Raw genomic sequence first — 17,370 nt, forward strand, 5'->3', positions numbered from 1 at the left:
AAGTCATGATTTTCAATGTGTTCTAATAAGTAAATTACAATTATTTGGAAAGCTAATATGCTTACCCTGATTTAAACATTTTACAATGTATGCATGTATCAAAATATTACATGATATACCACAAATATGAATAATCTTTATAAATAAGCTAAATTTTTAAATAAGAATTATGTGTCTATCCTTTGTGAACATCTCCCATATCCGACAATGAGATCTTTTATTTTAGAAATGATCCAGCACAAAGATACAGATAACTTTAATATTTTAGACCTAACTCTAGGAAATTCTGCAGTATGAGCATGAAGTAAAGCTATCTGATACTAAATATATAGAGTGGGTCTTATAAAATTAAACAAGTAAACAAGCACATACAAAACAAAACAGTAAACTACAATTACCTCTGAAGAATTGGAGGTGGTTCTTTGCTGACTTCTAAGTCATCCTCTAACTGGTAGAATAAGAGCCATCTCATTATTGACTCCTTTACAGAGAAACTTCTATTCACTTCACACATATTTTGCTCTGTTCCCATTTTCATTGTATCCGGAACTACACAGATGTTAAGTGCCAAAGTCAAACAGCATACCGAAGGACTATAAAGAAAAAAGGACAACTGTTAGAAGTAAGCTCTCTGAGGGCAGAAGCCTTACCTCTCTATCCTGCTTACCACTGAGCCTGCCATGCTCAAGGCAATACAAGCTACATTTTGTTAACAAAGTAGTAAAAGGAAGGTTACATTTGAGAAAACTCTTGTTCAATAAAAATATATAGATCTACAAAAATGTTTATGAACAGTGAATAATTATAAATTGCAGGTAAAAGAAATTTAAACTTTATAGTCCTTTAAAGAAAACAGGCCTTAAAAAAATAAAAAAGCAGGACATAGTAGCTCACATCTTTAATCCCAACACTTGGGAAGGAGAAGCAGGCAGACCCTGTAAATTCAAAGCCAGCTGATTATAGAGGTGCAGGCCAGCAAGAGCCACAAAGTAAGACCCTATCTCCAAAAAACAAAAGAGAAAACAACACAAATTTAGGTTGCCCTTAACAGAAACTATCTGTATTATTAAGCATTTTGGACCAAACAACAAAAGTAACCAAAACAAAATTTAATGTATCTTTTATTGAAGTCACAAACACAAAAATGATTAGGGACATACACTTGTATGCATATGCAAAATCAAATATATAACGCAACCTACCTTGAAGGTTTACAGGCTGAGCCAGTAAATAACTTCCAGAATTCTCTGTCAAATTCAATTAAACTGCCTTGAATAATGGCCCCAAGTAAACCAAAGTTTTCAGTTTGTGTATGTTCAGAACTAATACCACGAAAGGCAATAGACCAAATTTTAATCCACAGTTTCGCTAAGTCTGACTTTTGAGGGCTTTCTAGGTTTGATTTCTTGCCTTGACATAAGGCAACTTCCATAAGGCATCGTAACACATATGGTGTGCGTTCTCCGCGACGTTGTTGAGGTAGAAGCTGGTACAGTATCAATAGTAATGGAGACAGATCACAGTTAGGTAAACTGGAGGGATACTTTGATATTAATTGGGTTGTAATCTGTAGCCTGAAAGGAAAATAAAAGAATTAATCTGAATTTTGTTCACTCCCATTAATAACTTAAAAGAAAAAAAATATACAAATATACATTTATGTATGTATCCTAACTAAAGCATCACCTTCACTATTTTCCATAGTGTTTTCAACTTCTGGCTAGCTCTTTACATAAAACCTCAAAAAGAAACAAAAAAGAAGAAAGAAAAATACACAACTACATTTCTGATTTTTTTTTTTTTTTTTTTGGTGTTTTAGTTTTTCCAGACAGAGAAACTCTGTATTACTTTGGAGGTTGTCCTGGAACTCGATCTGTAGACTAGGCGGGCCTCAAACTCACAGAGATCCACCTGCCTCTGCCTCCCAAGTGCTGGGATTAAAAGTGTGAGCCACCAACGCCCAGCTCATTTCTGATCTTTTGCTCCAAAATTATTCTATGCTGGGAAAATAAAGCCTAAATATTTCTCCTTTGATAGCAATTTATTATTCAACACATTGTATTGTTAAATTTCTAGAATAGTGGTGCACAACCTGGGAGTTGAACAAGCCTTTCACAGGGATCACATATCAGATATCCTGAATATCAGACATTTATATGATGATTCAGAACGGTAGCACAATTACAGTAACGAAGTAGCAAACAATAATTTTATGGTTGGGGTCACCACAACATGAGGAACTGTACTAAAGGATTACGGCATTAGCAAGGTTGAGAACCACTGATGTAGGAGCGCTACTCAAATACAGGAATCCTGTGTTATTCAATGCTGCATGTCTAAAGTGTGACATAAATGTCATTCAGTAATTCATTCATTCATTCTTTCTTCCTTTCTTTCTTTCTTTCTTTTTTGAGACAGGGTTTCTCGCTGTAGCCCTGGCTGTCCTGGATCTCACTCTGTAGACCAGGCTGGTCTTGAACTCAAGGGATCTGCCTGCCTTTGACAACTGCTGAGATTAAATACGTTTGCCAGCACCGCAAAGCTAGTAATTCTTAACTAAATAGATAAAGAATCTGATGTAGAATTCTCAACTATATAAAATAAATGTAAGCTTAAGCAGTAAGTTACAAAAATCTATATAGCTTTCTTCACAACTCAATTACATCTAAATATTCCAGCAACATGGTGAAACACACACACACACACCTGTAAATTCTCAGTATTTTCAGGCAGTCTGCTTAACATTTCTAAGTTGGTCCCTTTCAGCAAAGTAACAGGCCTGTCTAGATATAGTCTAATAATCCTTATCAGAGCTAATCTGTAATTCTGAAATTGTACATATTTAAATATGCATGAATGAAAATAAAAAAAAAGAAGAAAAAAAGACAAAAATCAAACTCTACTCTCTTCATGAAATTACCCTGTGAGTACCAAATGTCCTTTAATTCACTGCTAATTCAACTCTACATGAAGGTACATTGCACTGAAAAAAAAATCCCTTCTTAATGAAGTTTAGAGCTCAGTGAATCCTAAAGGCAGAAAGTAAGACTGCCTATCACAGCCAGGTCCCTCTTCCCTCCTATGTCTGTATGTCTAAAAAGGTAGTCTAGTACAGCAGATGGGCCTTTAATGGTTATCTCAATATGCTATAGCAATCACGCTTTGCTACTACTAGCTGGTCTGGCAGTAGACAAATGACAGCTCAGGTCAGTGAGGGCTTTCTGGGGAAAAATAAAATTAAACGATATTGAAAGAGAAAAATAAACATTTTAAAGGGGAGCAGAAAGGATATGTGATAGATAGGGTTTTAGTTTTGGGGGGCGGTAGGGGAGGACAGGTGGGAGAAGGGAACTGGGATTGTCATGTAAAACAATACTGTTTCTAATTCAAATAAAAAAGTTGGAAAAAAATAAAATAAACATTTTACCAAGGCACAAGATCAAAATCATTCTGTGACTTCTGAAGATGATCTTTTATCACTTCCCAGCCTACTTCTATTTTCCTTTTTTTGCAAGGCATACTGTAATCAGTAGATTCTCTTTGTGTAGTAAAAGACTGAGAAATCTCCACAGATCTGGTATCTGCATTAAAAAGCTGCAAAATAAAAAAAAATACATTTTTATTGTTACAATTTCCCAATCAACCATTGGGGGTCAAATCCTTCTGAAATGAAGACACAGGAAGGAACTCTTAATGATTAGCAAGCTATAGAAATATATAAACACATTAAGAGAAATATTTTGCATAGTAATAATCGCATTCTTAGCAAATATGTGCATGTAGGGTACTAGCTTTATTTCCTGAAGACATTTACCAAAAGTGAAAATAGTGTATTTCCAACAGGATTAAAATTTAAATTTACTGGGTCGGAGAGAAGGCTCAACAGTTAAGAGCACTGACTGTTCTTCCAGAGGACTTTGGATCATTCTCAGCAACCACATGGCAGGTAACAACTGTCTGTAACTACAAGATCTGACACCCTCACAGACATAAATGCAGGCAAAACACCAATGCAAATAAAATAAAATAAAAATAAATTAAAAAAATTAAATTCACCATTAACATTTAAGAGCAAAACTACCTGGCACATGCCTTTAATCCCAGTACTTGGGAGGCAGAGGCAGATGGATCTCTGTGAGTTTGAGACCAGTCTGGTCTACAAGAGCTAGTTCCAGGACAGCCTTCAAAGCCACAGAGAAACCCTGTCTCGAAAAACCAAAAAAAAAAAAAAAAGAGCAAAACTACCACCAAGATGTCAACCAAATCTGTTGGACAGAAGAGTTTTACTTAAGACACAGTAGGATGTCAAGTGATGATTGGGTAAGCAAAATGTACTACATCCATGTTATTATTCCATTATAAGAAGGAATAAAATACTGATTTGTAGTGGCAAGTAGAAAATATTACATTACGTGAAGGGAGTCAGGCATAAAAGCCCACATATGTGTGATTCTACTTCTATGAAATATCCAAAACAGACAGACCATTCACAGTTATTAAAAGTAGATTAGTAGCTAAGAGAAACAAATACATGTAACTAAAAACTAGTAGGTCTGAAATTTCTTTTGAGATGACGAAAAGGCTTTGGAATTAGATCTTGGTGATAGTTTTAGAACAAACCAATAATAATTACTATTGTAAATATCAGTGAATTTTATGCTACACGAATTCTAATTTAACTTTAAGGGTATATTCACTTTCCCTGTATATGACTGTCATCACTAGCTCTAGACACATATTTAAGAGTTATTTTTCAATTAAAAGGGTTAATTTCAAATACACATAATTTGAAAATAATTGTTAAATATATAGAATAATTTTATAGGCTTCTTGTGATCATGCAAGGTATAAGTGTCCAATAGAAAGAAAGAAAATTAACAGGAAATTTCAAATGTGACAACAACTACTATACCTGGTGACAGAGATCTGCCATTAAGTCAATCAAATTTTCCTTGACAGCAATATTACGAGATCCTGAAGAGTATTTCCCTCTACTTCCTATATGACTAATCTCATTCACCAGCAGGTCATATAAGTTGTACAAGAAACTTTTCCATTTTGTTGATTCGTAAGCACCTGTAACCCAGAAACAGTGTATTTATATACAAATCCCATCTGCACTGCCAGCTCTCACGTCAACATGAGATGCCTAATCAAATTTCTATTTGGTACTAACACATCTTTGGGCAGTATCTTTGAAAACTCTACTCTTTAATGGTTTCACTTCATAATTAGCTAACTGTGGTATTATAAATACCCTCACATTCTCATCTAAAATTTCCCCTTTTCTAATGCATGATGTCCCCTAAGGAAAATAATATGCCCCCTTCGATATAAGAAACAGCTTCTTTAATTTTTGTTATTGTTAAGAGGAAACTATTACCATCTTCTTCCACTAGTACATATATGCTATCCATTTATGGCGGTTAGCTCACCATTCACATCACACTCCAGTCAACTTATGTCCCTCTTAAAAGGCTGAACTGGAGTCTGCAGAGTTTGGTTAACATATTTCTCCAACTGCCTGACCCTCATGGAAAAATACAGGGCTATTAATTCTCACAAACAGGATACCATAAAAATAAATTATTGGAGTTTAAAACTATGTGAATTTTTCTGGAAGCTTCATCCTCCTGTCAAATTTTCATCATAAAAATATGCAGGTAATAAACACATGACACCACCTCTTAACCAGCCTGATGTTTCTCCTGGTTAGAGCAGGGGGAAAACCTAAGAAGTCACAATTCTTTTGACATAGTTACACAAATCTCGAAGAGCTGATACATACAAAATAAAAAGTGGCTTCAACAGTTATCCTCCATGCTGTTGTTATTTAATGTGACAGAGTATCTTCATCACAGTTAGCCATGATAAACTAGTCTAAAGGATAGTGCAAGCCCAAAGGCAATCAGACAAAACAGGACAGAGTTCTTTTAAGTCAGTTGTCATTCAATCCAATTCTGAAAGACTGAAGAGCAATACTCAGTTTTTTGTTTGTTTGTTTGTTTTTTAAAGGCAAAACAATCAGTGAGGACAAGAGATTCAATACCAGTGTTTTATTGTTGTCCTCCCACCCCCATGAAAATGAGTGTGGTGTGACTAAAAGCACAAGGTGCAGCCATTGTCCTATTCTACCTCACATGTCTTTGCAAAGATTTAAGCACATAACCTCCTTAGAAACTGAATATTTGAATAACTGGAAGGGCTGTTTTCAGTTTAGCTAACATTTCATATCAGAAATAAGAATCTTCATGTAGATAAACAAGTTCCTGCTTTCTCTATCAGAAAGCAGTCACCTCTTAACAGTGAAGATGGATAAGTGGCTTTTGGAGGAACAGGCAATGTCTCATACTTGTTTTCATAATACTTTATTGAACAATGTAAAGGCAATTTACTGCCACTGATTCAAATTCAAGAAAATGCATGAAAAACAGTATCAAGACTAACTATACTATTAACCAGACACTTCATTCATCTACAGAATATTGATACCATACTTGGGCCTCTTATATTTTAATGAAGTATATTCAAACCAGGAAAAGTTCCCTTTATACCTTTTTCAGGGGTTTTGGCTCCTTGTGGATGATGGATATAAATTTGCAGTTGAATTAGTTCAATGATTACTTCTTTTAAAGAATCATTAAGTCTGTGTTGAGTCCAAATACACAGTAAGGTAGGAAGAATTTCATCTCCTACTTCACACACCCGTTTTCGGAAGTTGACAGCCAAAGTCTTGAGGAAAATGACAAGGGCTGATAAGATATGACTTAAGCCAGGAGAGCTCTTTTCTTGTCTGCAACAGAAGACAATGTCAACACAGTATAACAGGCACATTCTAAAGAATAAGATCTAATTTTCTTTTTTTTTTAAGGAATTTTATTTATTTTTATTTTCTGTACGTTGGTATTTTCCATTGGTGTCAGGTACCCTAGAACTGGAGTCACAGACAGTTATGAGCTGCCATGTGGGTTCTGGGAATTGAACCCTGGTTGTCTGCAAGAGCTTGTCAGTGCTCTTAACCACCCAGCCATCTCTCCAATCCCCTAACATCTAATTTTCAAACACTGTCATATCCTGGGTTCAAATCTCTTCAGAAAACAAACAAAAACTAACACAACAGCATTAGCCTGTTGTGGAATATTACTTTAACTATGTAAAGATGTGTTACACTTGTTTATACTGTGTTTGTTTAACAATGTAAAGATATGCTGCTTTGATTATATAAGGCACCGGATTGCAGGTCAGCCAGGCAGCCAGACACTGCGGAAGCAGGTAAAGTATGAGATACAGAAGGAAAGAAAGGTAAAAAAAACCCTAGACAAAATGTGGTTAAAGAAAAACAGGTTAAATTAAGTTTTAAGAGTTAGTGGGAGACAGGCAGTGGTGGCGCATGCCTTTAATCCCAGCACTTGGAAAGCAGAGGCAGGCAAATCTCTGTGAGTTTGAGACCAGCTTGGCCTACAAGAGTTAGTTCCAGGACAACCTCCAAAGCAATACAGAGAAACACTGTCTCGAAACCTCCCTGGGGGGGGGGGGGGAAGAGATTTATAAGATAAGGCTGAGCATTCATAATTGGTATTAAGTCTCCATGTCTTCATTTGGGAGGGTGGCAGTCCAAGAAAGCCTGCTACACTAACCAGTAACAAAAACACTGATTCTCATTTGGGGTCAACAAACTTGTCCTGTTACTCTCTCTGCTACTAAACCACTGTCTAAAAAAAACACACAATTCATATACGTTTAATATAAACTAGATAATGCCATACAGATTTATACCAATGCTTCCAAAATATTTTATTACTTTATTCTCAATATACTACATCTATCCTTAAAATGGAGAGAATTAAATTATTTAAGTGATATTCATCTTCCCTTGTTATCAGATGAGAAAGACCCCAAGGCTCACACTTAAGAGTGTCATTTAGCATTTACATATTAAGGAAATTTGTATCTGATCCTTTAAGAAACTGCTGGTTCTGAGTCAATGGTTCCTTTTGAAAGACAGTATTTTACACTACCACCAATGAATTGAGTTATTTTTTCTCCAAACTGTTGAGAGCCTTTACTGCTTCTTTATTTCTACAGTACCACTTTATCTCACTGTGGTTTGGCTTTCATGTTTTTGACAGCTAATGAAGTTAAATATGTTCTTTATAAATTCATTGGCTGCACAATTATTTTTTTTCTGTCTATTTTTTCATGATACAGGCCAAGTTAGCCATAAATTTGCAATCATCCTATGCAGAACCTCCAGAGTACTGGAATTACAGAAGTACACCACTACACCCAGCCCTTTGCCTATTTTTTTAATAAGGGTATTTAAAGACTTTTAATAATAAACTATTCTTATTCTTTGGAAAATCTCATCAATGTTTCTTGATCAAATTCACCCAACTTATCTCTCTTGACAGCATGGTTTTGTTACTGGGTTTCCCAAAGTTGTTATATAATCTGGATTTTAAGTCTTTAGTAAGATCAACAGTGTGCAAAAGTCTCTCCTATGTGGAAAGCTATCTCTTCCATCTGCTCATTATTTCCTTTCTGTGAAAAAGCTGCAGTTCATATAACTATCTCTTTTTGGTTTCATGTTTTGGGGGTTTAGCCCAAAAAGAACATTGCTTTTATCTTTTAAGAAATTATTTAGTGTGTGTGCACATGTGTACATGGATGCATGAAGCTCTCTAAAGGAGGATGCTGAGTGTCCCAACCATTCTCCACACCATTCCCTTGAAAGAGTGTCTCATATACACACTGGAGTTTGCCATTTTGGAGCAAGGCTGGTAGTCAGCAGGCTGCAAAGATTCTCTGTCTCTATCTTCAACTCCAACACTGTGCTGGGATTAAAAGCTTGTCCAGATACACTGAACTGTTTTATTTGGGTGGGGAGGTGGCTAAGTGAGTATGAACATTTGGTTCGCCCCTTTTATAAGTATCTTAAAGTGTTTCATCTGTTTGCTTTCTTCAAGTTTCTAAGTTGCAAATCTTTGGTCTATTTAAAGTTTGGTTGTTTTGTTTTTTTTTTCTCATATAGGATGGGAAATAGAGGTCAAGCTGCATACAAAATATGAAATATCACAATGGAACATTTGAGCATAATTATGTTAATAAATTTGATATTCAAGAAAATAGAAATATCCTGACTTGATCATACATACTGTACACCTATTACCACATTTTACAACACAAATTTGAGCAACTGAAATAACCACTGTTTAAAAGATAGTATTTTTTAGTCACTAATCTGATCATGACAAGATCTAGTGCAGTTTGAATATGAAATATTCAAATGAAATATTCAATATGAAAACACAGTGATTACCTTGCATACTGAACAGCCTTGGAAAAAAAATCCAAAAACTTTGAAGGTAATCCATCAGTCTGTGAACAACATCCTCCAGTGACAGCATGAATTATTCTAGCCACTAAAACTCTATTGATGTCTTGTGGTGGTTTGAGATACAGCCTGAAGTACACAGAGAACAATTCTAAAAATTGGAGGGGAAAAGTATTAGCTAATTATTATAAAAATCAAATATGTTCAACATCACAATTCAACTTAAATATGCCATAGACAAAAGCATTAAAGATGACCTTGAATTTAACACAATACTCTATCAATAGTTAAATAATGTACTTAAAATAGGTAGCACGCTCTGAGGGTATCTATTCTAACAGTCAGACCTCAGATAAGCTACTTTACTTCTCTATGCCTAAGCTACTTTATCTGGACTAACCAAGTCTTTGACAGAGTCTTGGTGTCCTATCAATGCTGTTTTTTAAATATATTACCACTTATTAGTGATCTCAAAGTTAACTCTGCTTGTAACATAATAGCATGACAGTTGCATGGATTTTGTCAAAGGACACAAGCTTCTTGCTCAAGGAAAAAGGAAAGTTTATTCCTCAAAGCATTAACAGCAGGCAGAATACTAACATCTTTGCATTAGTTCCTCAACCTCAATAGCACCATGAAGAGGGACATCTGACCCAAATGAAAATAGTAGCACTTTTATAAATAAATAGGTTAAAAACAGAACTTTTTTTTTTTTTTTTTTTTTTTTTTTGAGACAGGTTTTCCTCTGTGTAATAGCCCTGGCTGTCCTGGAACTCACTCTGTAGACCAGGCTGGCCTCAAACTCAGAGATCTGCCTGCCTCTGCCTCCCGAGTGCTGCGATTAAAGGTGTATGCCACCAACTCCTGGCAAGAGCAAAACCATTCTTTGTGTGAAGAAAGCCATTGACTTTAACTCCCAGGTTATTCACATACAATACACTCTTGAGAAAAGTAGTCTGAACTAAAAACAGAAAGGGAAAAAAGAAAAAAGGAGCCAGCATCTCTATGTCAGAGACATGCTGAAAAGTAAAATCTATTGAGAATTATCCCAAACATAATAATAAATAAGCTAGTGGCTTAAGATGTTATTCCTATTAAAAGATAGACCGGAATAATAACGACTATTTGTATCTTTCTTTTCAATCGTTCATGTCACAATTCTGCAGAAATGGATAAATAGCTTAAAATCAAGTAATGGACAAGATATAAGACCAATATAAATAATTAAAACATTATATTGGAATAGGTAATTTTTTAATCCTACTATGTAATAAGTTTATAAAACTATACTAATTATATCAACATGTTTTCATTGCATGGAATAGCTACACAATGGTAAAAATGTTTATATACACATACTGAAGAGAAATTCTTTTAAACAATTTTATCTTTTATTGACCAATAGGCAAGATAAAGTAGAAAAAGACAAAACTGCAATTGCTTCTCACTAAAGCACAGACTTCAAGACACATTAATCAGAAATGTTCAAGTTTTCACAGAATCCATCAAACTCCAATAGAGGGGATACAAAGGATGGCATGAGACACTTATAGAAATCTCAGAACAACAGACTCTTGCTTCTTCAAAAAGGTTGAGATATATGCATTCATATGTATGTACTTTCTTCATGAATCCAGTAGCAACTCCCCCCCAAAGGTAGATAGTAAAATTGCATATGAGAAACAAGTTGAAAAAAAAATGGAAACTCAAACATCATCAAATGGAAATTTCTTGAGACATTAAATATGAGCAATCCTGGCACCTACAAATGAAACTAAATGATATAAACCTTTCAAATCTGTTATCTATTTCTGTTTAACAGCCCAGACTATGATACAATGCTGAAATGCTGTACAAATGGGCTTGACTCTGGTGAGGTATCAAATTAGATAGCATCACAATGGTAGCAGAACTTATGTGATCAGTAATTTGGGATCAGGGTTTAATAACTGATCTCTCAAGTGCTAACACAAGGATACCAGAAATAAAAAACAATTTTGTATCACAGCACTGAAAATTGGAAATAGAAATTAAAATAAAATAGCACTTTGCATGTCTAGTAAGCATCTGATTTTCAATCTAACATCTCTGCCTAATCCAATGAGTTCTTGTGCACTTTATCCTTTCTGTAATATTTAAGGTGTCCACCATATCCTTCTGAACTCAGAACTCTTGCTTTCAACTTCTGTGACATCTCTCTCTTTTGGTTATTCCTTTCTCCTTTATTTATGGTCTAGTTGAGATGTCACTGTTGTGTGCACACATTGTATAGAAGCATGTGGATTATAACAAACGGCAAGGTAATTTTTAGTTCATTGGAACTTTTTTCAGTCACTGGATTGCTGAATAATTAAAAACAGAACAGTAATCTTTTTTGTTTTGTTTTGTTTTTTCTGTTTTTTGAGACAGGTTTTCCCTGTAGCTTTGGAGGCTGTCCTGGAACTAGCTCTTGTAGACCAGGCAGGTCTCGAACTCAGAAACCCGCCTGCCTCTGCCTCCTGAGTGCTGGGATTAAAGGCATGCGCCACCACAGCCCTGCTCGGAACAGTAATCTTTGAAATCTATAATTACAGTTCTAGTAAGCACCTACTATGAACTATATGTGACTTAATAATTTAAAAGGACATAATAAATAAAAATTAAGAACTGAACATGGTAGTACATACCTATAATCCCAGCTCTCAGGAGACCAAGGCAGGAGGATTACAAGTTGAAGGCCAGAAAGGATATGTAGCAAGATATTATCTTGAAAATAAAGAAACTAAAGAACTGATTCTGTAATCACATAATTTCATCAATGTAATGTTAAATTTGAGTCAACTGTGGGATGTAGACTGCTTTTACTCTTGTAATTTCATTTTATAAGAGAAAAGCCTTCAAAACATACCTAGCCACTGTTGCTGAGATATTTCACACCAGTATTTTCTCACAGAAAGAATATCTTTGAGTAGTATGTTGCTACAATCAGCTCCATAAGTTACACCATTAGATGAATCTTTCACTGTATCCATGACATAATTCAAGAGGTCTTGACATTTTAGCCTGGGAGCTCCTATTTAAAAATAAAACGAAAAAGAACATATGGATGTTAAAAAATAAAAAATCCTTGGAATGCCAACTTCTTTAAATGATTCCATTCATGAAATTGCTCTCAATTCACTTTCTCCTACAACAAGAATTAGCAAATCCCATAGCCCGTGAGTAAAATTCAACTTGTTGGCTATTTTGTTAATGATCTTTTCCTGAAATGCAATCATGTGAAATGAGTAACTGCAACAGATAATATATGACCCAGAAAGTTAAAAAAAAAAAATTGCTATATCGCCTCATTAAATATTGTTTGCTACCAGGTTGTGGTGGTGTGCTCAGGAGGCAGATGCAGATGGATCTCGGAGAGTTTGAGGCCAGCCTGGTCTACAGAGTGAGTCCCAGGACAGCCAGGGCTACACAGAGAAACCCTATCTTACCTCCCCCACCATCAAAAGATTAAGTTTGCCAACTCCTAAAGATACAGCAGAAATAAAGATTAACTTTAATACTTAGCAATTAGCAATACTGGCATTAGACTTAAAAGGACTCTAAATCTCTGAACATCTTTATGAATAAATTTATTAAAATAATTTTGTTATTTTAATTAGAAATAGCCGATTTACTCTAAAAAGCAAGATTATTTCCATGGCATCTAACAGCATACTATGGTATACATATAGAAAAGGCTGAAAGTTTAACAACACAATATTTTAGATTCTGAAAATTCAATGCTAATAAATTTTCTTTTAATAAAGGCACTTTAAGCAACTACCTTTTCTAAAATGTTATTATTTATTTGTATGTGTCTGAGTGTTTTGCCTCCATGTATGTCTGTGAACCACATGCATGCAGTGCTTGCGGGGGGCCAGAAGACAGACAGCATTGGATCCCCTAGGATTGGAGTTTTAGGTAGTTGGGGGCTCCCATGTGGGTGCTGGGGATTTAGTCCAAATCTTCTAGAAAAGCAGCCAGTGCTCTTAATCAGAGTCATCTCTTCTACACCCAGATGTATAAATCTTAAAGGTCACAAAATTACATTTACAAACAATTTAAACAAGGCACATTATTATTCTCCAATAATCCCAGTAGTCCTAGATAAAGGCAAGATTAGGAAGGTCAAAGTGTCATTTCTGACTATACAGTAAGTTTAACACCATCTTGGGCCACATGGAGACCCTGTCTTAAAATTAGAAAAAAAAAAAAAAAGGAAAAATTTAAGTCAGATAGGATAGTGCATGCCTGTAACACCAGGTAACAGCCAGCCAGGGCTATAGAAATAAAAAGGTTTGATTTTCATCAAATCATACTGATATCAAAGCTAGAATACTATCATTTCTTCAATATTGACTTTATTTTGAAATCAAACTATGTATAGAGTTCAATTCAAAATGCATATAAGAATTGTATTAGGCCAGCACTCTCTCAATGATGAGACTGTTCACATTCAGAAGTATCATGCCATGCTAAGTACTAACATCACAACACAATAGCTTTCAGTTAGGGCTCATAATTTCAGGCATCTGGCCCATGTTGGTACCCACACCCTGTGATCTTTTTCTTCTATTCCTATATCTCACACAATTCTTGAAACATTTTTAATCTACAGTATTTGTTGTATTACTAGAACATTACTGAAAGGATTAATTTTTATATTACCACAAATGCTCAGGACCCACAGTAGACAACAAATAAAGTTAATTTCATGAATATTAAGATAAACTCATATTTTTCTATATTTTTATCCCAGAATATTCTCTTGCTCTGCTAAAAATAAATGTTTAAAAATTACAATGTTTCTATTTCCTAAAAAGTTTCTCCCACTGGAGGTTAAAACTCAGTGACACAATATTTGCCTAACATACATGCACAAACCATAAGTTTCATACCTATCACTGTTAAAAAAACAAAAACAAACAACATAAAAAGTAAATAAAAATTTACAAATCTGTCTTGTAAAAAGGCTATGTTGTTTATATGCTTAAGAAACCTCATGAACTAGTTTGCACAGCTATGTTTTTTATTCTTTACACTCTGTGCATAATATAGAATCAGGAATAACAGTAATAAGTTCCTTCTTAGTTATTCCCACACTCACTAGTTAGTTAATGTTTTTCTTCATTCTACTTTGGTTACAATATTAAACAAGTCTGTTAAAACCTCAATGTGAGGCAGGAGACATGGCTCAGCGGTTAAGAGCACCGACTGCTCTTCTAGAGGTCCTGAGTTCAATTCCCAGCAACCACATGGTGGCTCACAGCCATCGGTTATAAGATCTGGTGCCTTCTTCTGGTGTGCAGATATACATGGAAGCAGAATGTTGTATACATAATAAATAAATAAAATCTTTAAAAAAAAAAAAAAACCTCAATGTGTGTTTAAGTAGAACTGAAGAAGTAAGATGACAGTAACTCTCTGGTTTTAAGTTTAAAGAGTCTGACATTACAAAATCCATTTTTAATTTAATTTATTGAAATAGATTCTTTTTTCATACAATATATCTTTACAGTTTCCCATCCCTCTGGATCCACTCTCCTTCTGTCACTTATTAGGAAAGAATGGGCTTCTAACCAAACATGATAAAATATAAAACAAAAACCATCACATCGATGCTGGACCAGGCAACCCAACAGAAGGCAAAATCCCCAAGAGCAGGCACAAGAATCAGAGCTCCACGCATTCACACTCAGGAGTCCCATAAAAATATTAAGCTGACAGTTGTAATACATACATAGAGGACCTGGTGCAGACTTGTGTTGCCCCTGCGCTTGCTTGCTGCTTCAGATTCTGTGAATTCAAATTAAAAGCTAGCCCCTAAATAAAACAGTACTTTTAACTGTTTAAATGATCTTGTATTAACAATTTTACTTTTTTGTAAAGCAACATATTGATATATTTTTAAATGTGATCTCCATGATTAATCTTCTAACTAAAAGTTTCTTTTTACTAGAAGGCAAAATTATAAACTACAGATTTTTCTGCAGGGTAACAAATTTGGTATCTTCCACTCAGGAATTACATGGTACAAATTAAGCTCCCAATCTTACAAGACAATAATACATGTTTGAGTGAATACAAAACTACCACATCAGCCAAAGGCAGGTACAGAATGTTTCAGTGTGCTTTTGTCTCAGCTGGAGAATCTAGGGAGGGTTAATAGCTGTTCACACAAAGTGGAATCTCAAGAGAATAGAGAATTTCTTTAAACTGTTCATTAGACTCATTCTAGTAGATCATTAACCAACTATCTATGTTTTTCTACTAAATGTTTACCATAATCTGGATTTTCCAATTACATTTTTTTATGTGTGTATATGGCTAGATGTATGTGTGCATGGTACTCATGAACTTAAGAGTCTAAGGACATCTTGTTAGAGTCAGTTCTCCCCTACCACCATGTGGGACCTAGGGACTAAACTCAGGTTGTCAGGCCTGGCACCAATTACCTTTTACCTGCTGAGTCATCATGCCAAACCATGTATTTCCCTCATGTTTAGCCTAAAGTTGCTATCACAAATCCACATCTTTATTTGCACAGTGTCAGAAGTCTGAGATCTCTCAACAAATGTTATTTGTTCTAGTTTTCAGCACTAGGCAAAGCCTACTTCTTTGCAAAAGTTTATGAGGATCCTGCATTTCTGCTTCAAAAATGTCATTCTTGAGGTCAGTAACTGGATCCTCTGGTGAGGCACTTACTGCCAAGCCTGATGATCTGAGTCTAATCCCCAGGACCTATATGATACAAGGAGAGAACCAACTCCTACAAGTTGTCTTCTGACATCCATGAGCACATCATGACAAATGCACATACATGTATACAAAACAAAAAAAAGTACTGAAAAATTTTAAAAATCATTCCTTAAAAATATCAACTGTAGTAATAGACATGAGTATCCCTGGCGCTTGTTAACCAGCAAACCTAGCCTACTGTAAACCTTCAGGCCAACAAGAAACTCTGTAACAAAACATAAGGTGGATGGCACCAAGGGAATGACAGCTGAAGTTGTTCACAGAACCCCCTTTAACCAGAACTCTTGTATGAGCCCATCACATACAAGCACGAGCAAACACAACACAACACACAATACACACACAACACACACACACACACACACACACACACACACACACACACACACACACACACACACACACACGGAAAGCATGGGGCACATATCTGCAATCTCAGCACAAGGAAGATTTGCAACAGCAGGATTACAAATCTGAGCTACAGTGAAAGACTCTGTTTCAAAAAGCAAAACTGAAACAAATATGCTGTAGACTGTGTCAATTAGATTATACTACAAACATGAGTCCCACCTTCTTTGACAGAAGTAACAAACTGAAGATTATTAAAGAAAGAGTAAAGTAAAAACTAGGTCACATGAGCTGAAAGAATTAGGTCCATTTATCTTAAGAGTACTTAGGAATTCTATGGCTATTTTCAAATATATCAAATCATAATTACTAGGTTTTCTGTATGTCCTTTAAGAATTTAGAGGGGATGGAGAGAGGGCTTAGTGGTTAAGAGCATTTAATGCTCTTCTAGAGGACATTTGGATCCCAGCACTCATGTTGTGTTTTATAACCATCCAGAACTCCAGTTCCAGAGGATTCTTCTATCTCTATCTCTACAAGTACGAGGAGCATATCATATGGTACACTTACATACATGCAAACAAAATACTCATACACATAAATAGATGAATCTTAGAAAATAAAGTAGAAGCAGTAATAAATGGGGGCAGTTTTTAATGCTTTTTTTTTTTAACATTTTTGATCTATTTCCTTTGTGAGCATGCACATGCTCACAAGTGTAATAAACGCCCATGTCATGTACATATGTGGAGGTCAGAGGACAACTTGAAGGAGTTGCTTTTCTCCATCACATACGTTTCAGTGCTCAAACTCAGGTCAAAGTGCCTTTATCTGCCAAGCCATCTAATTGGCCTAACAGGCTTTTATACCTTTAAAATAAAACTGTTCAGCTTCAAAATGTTTTTTGAAAC

General features: G+C 35.2%; 1 protein-coding gene across 8 annotated transcripts in view; it reads right to left on the reverse strand.

Moving 5' to 3' along the window:
* Positions 1 to 17,370, reverse strand: part of LOC100754226 (serine-protein kinase ATM) — a 107,422-nt gene that overhangs the window by 85,057 nt on the left and 4,995 nt on the right. For all 8 annotated transcript variants that reach the window (XR_004769615.1, XR_004769616.1, XM_027415088.2 and 5 more), the window contains exons 5-11: positions 12,222 to 12,386; positions 9,320 to 9,485; positions 6,555 to 6,793; positions 4,913 to 5,076; positions 3,428 to 3,594; positions 1,203 to 1,574; positions 399 to 593 (exon numbers count right to left, since the gene is read on the reverse strand). Coding sequence is in view for 6 of the 8 variants with exons in the window: in XM_027415088.2 (XP_027270889.1) it covers positions 399 to 593; positions 1,203 to 1,574; positions 3,428 to 3,594; positions 4,913 to 5,076; positions 6,555 to 6,793; positions 9,320 to 9,485; positions 12,222 to 12,386 (1,468 nt within the window). In the remaining 2 variants the exon portion in view is untranslated. The remainder of the gene's footprint in view (positions 1 to 398; positions 594 to 1,202; positions 1,575 to 3,427; positions 3,595 to 4,912; positions 5,077 to 6,554; positions 6,794 to 9,319; positions 9,486 to 12,221; positions 12,387 to 17,370) is intronic.

Source organism: Cricetulus griseus, chromosome 4 (assembly GCF_003668045.3).
Source record: "Cricetulus griseus strain 17A/GY chromosome 4, alternate assembly CriGri-PICRH-1.0, whole genome shotgun sequence".
In the NCBI taxonomy this organism is placed as follows: domain Eukaryota; kingdom Metazoa; phylum Chordata; class Mammalia; order Rodentia; family Cricetidae; genus Cricetulus; species Cricetulus griseus.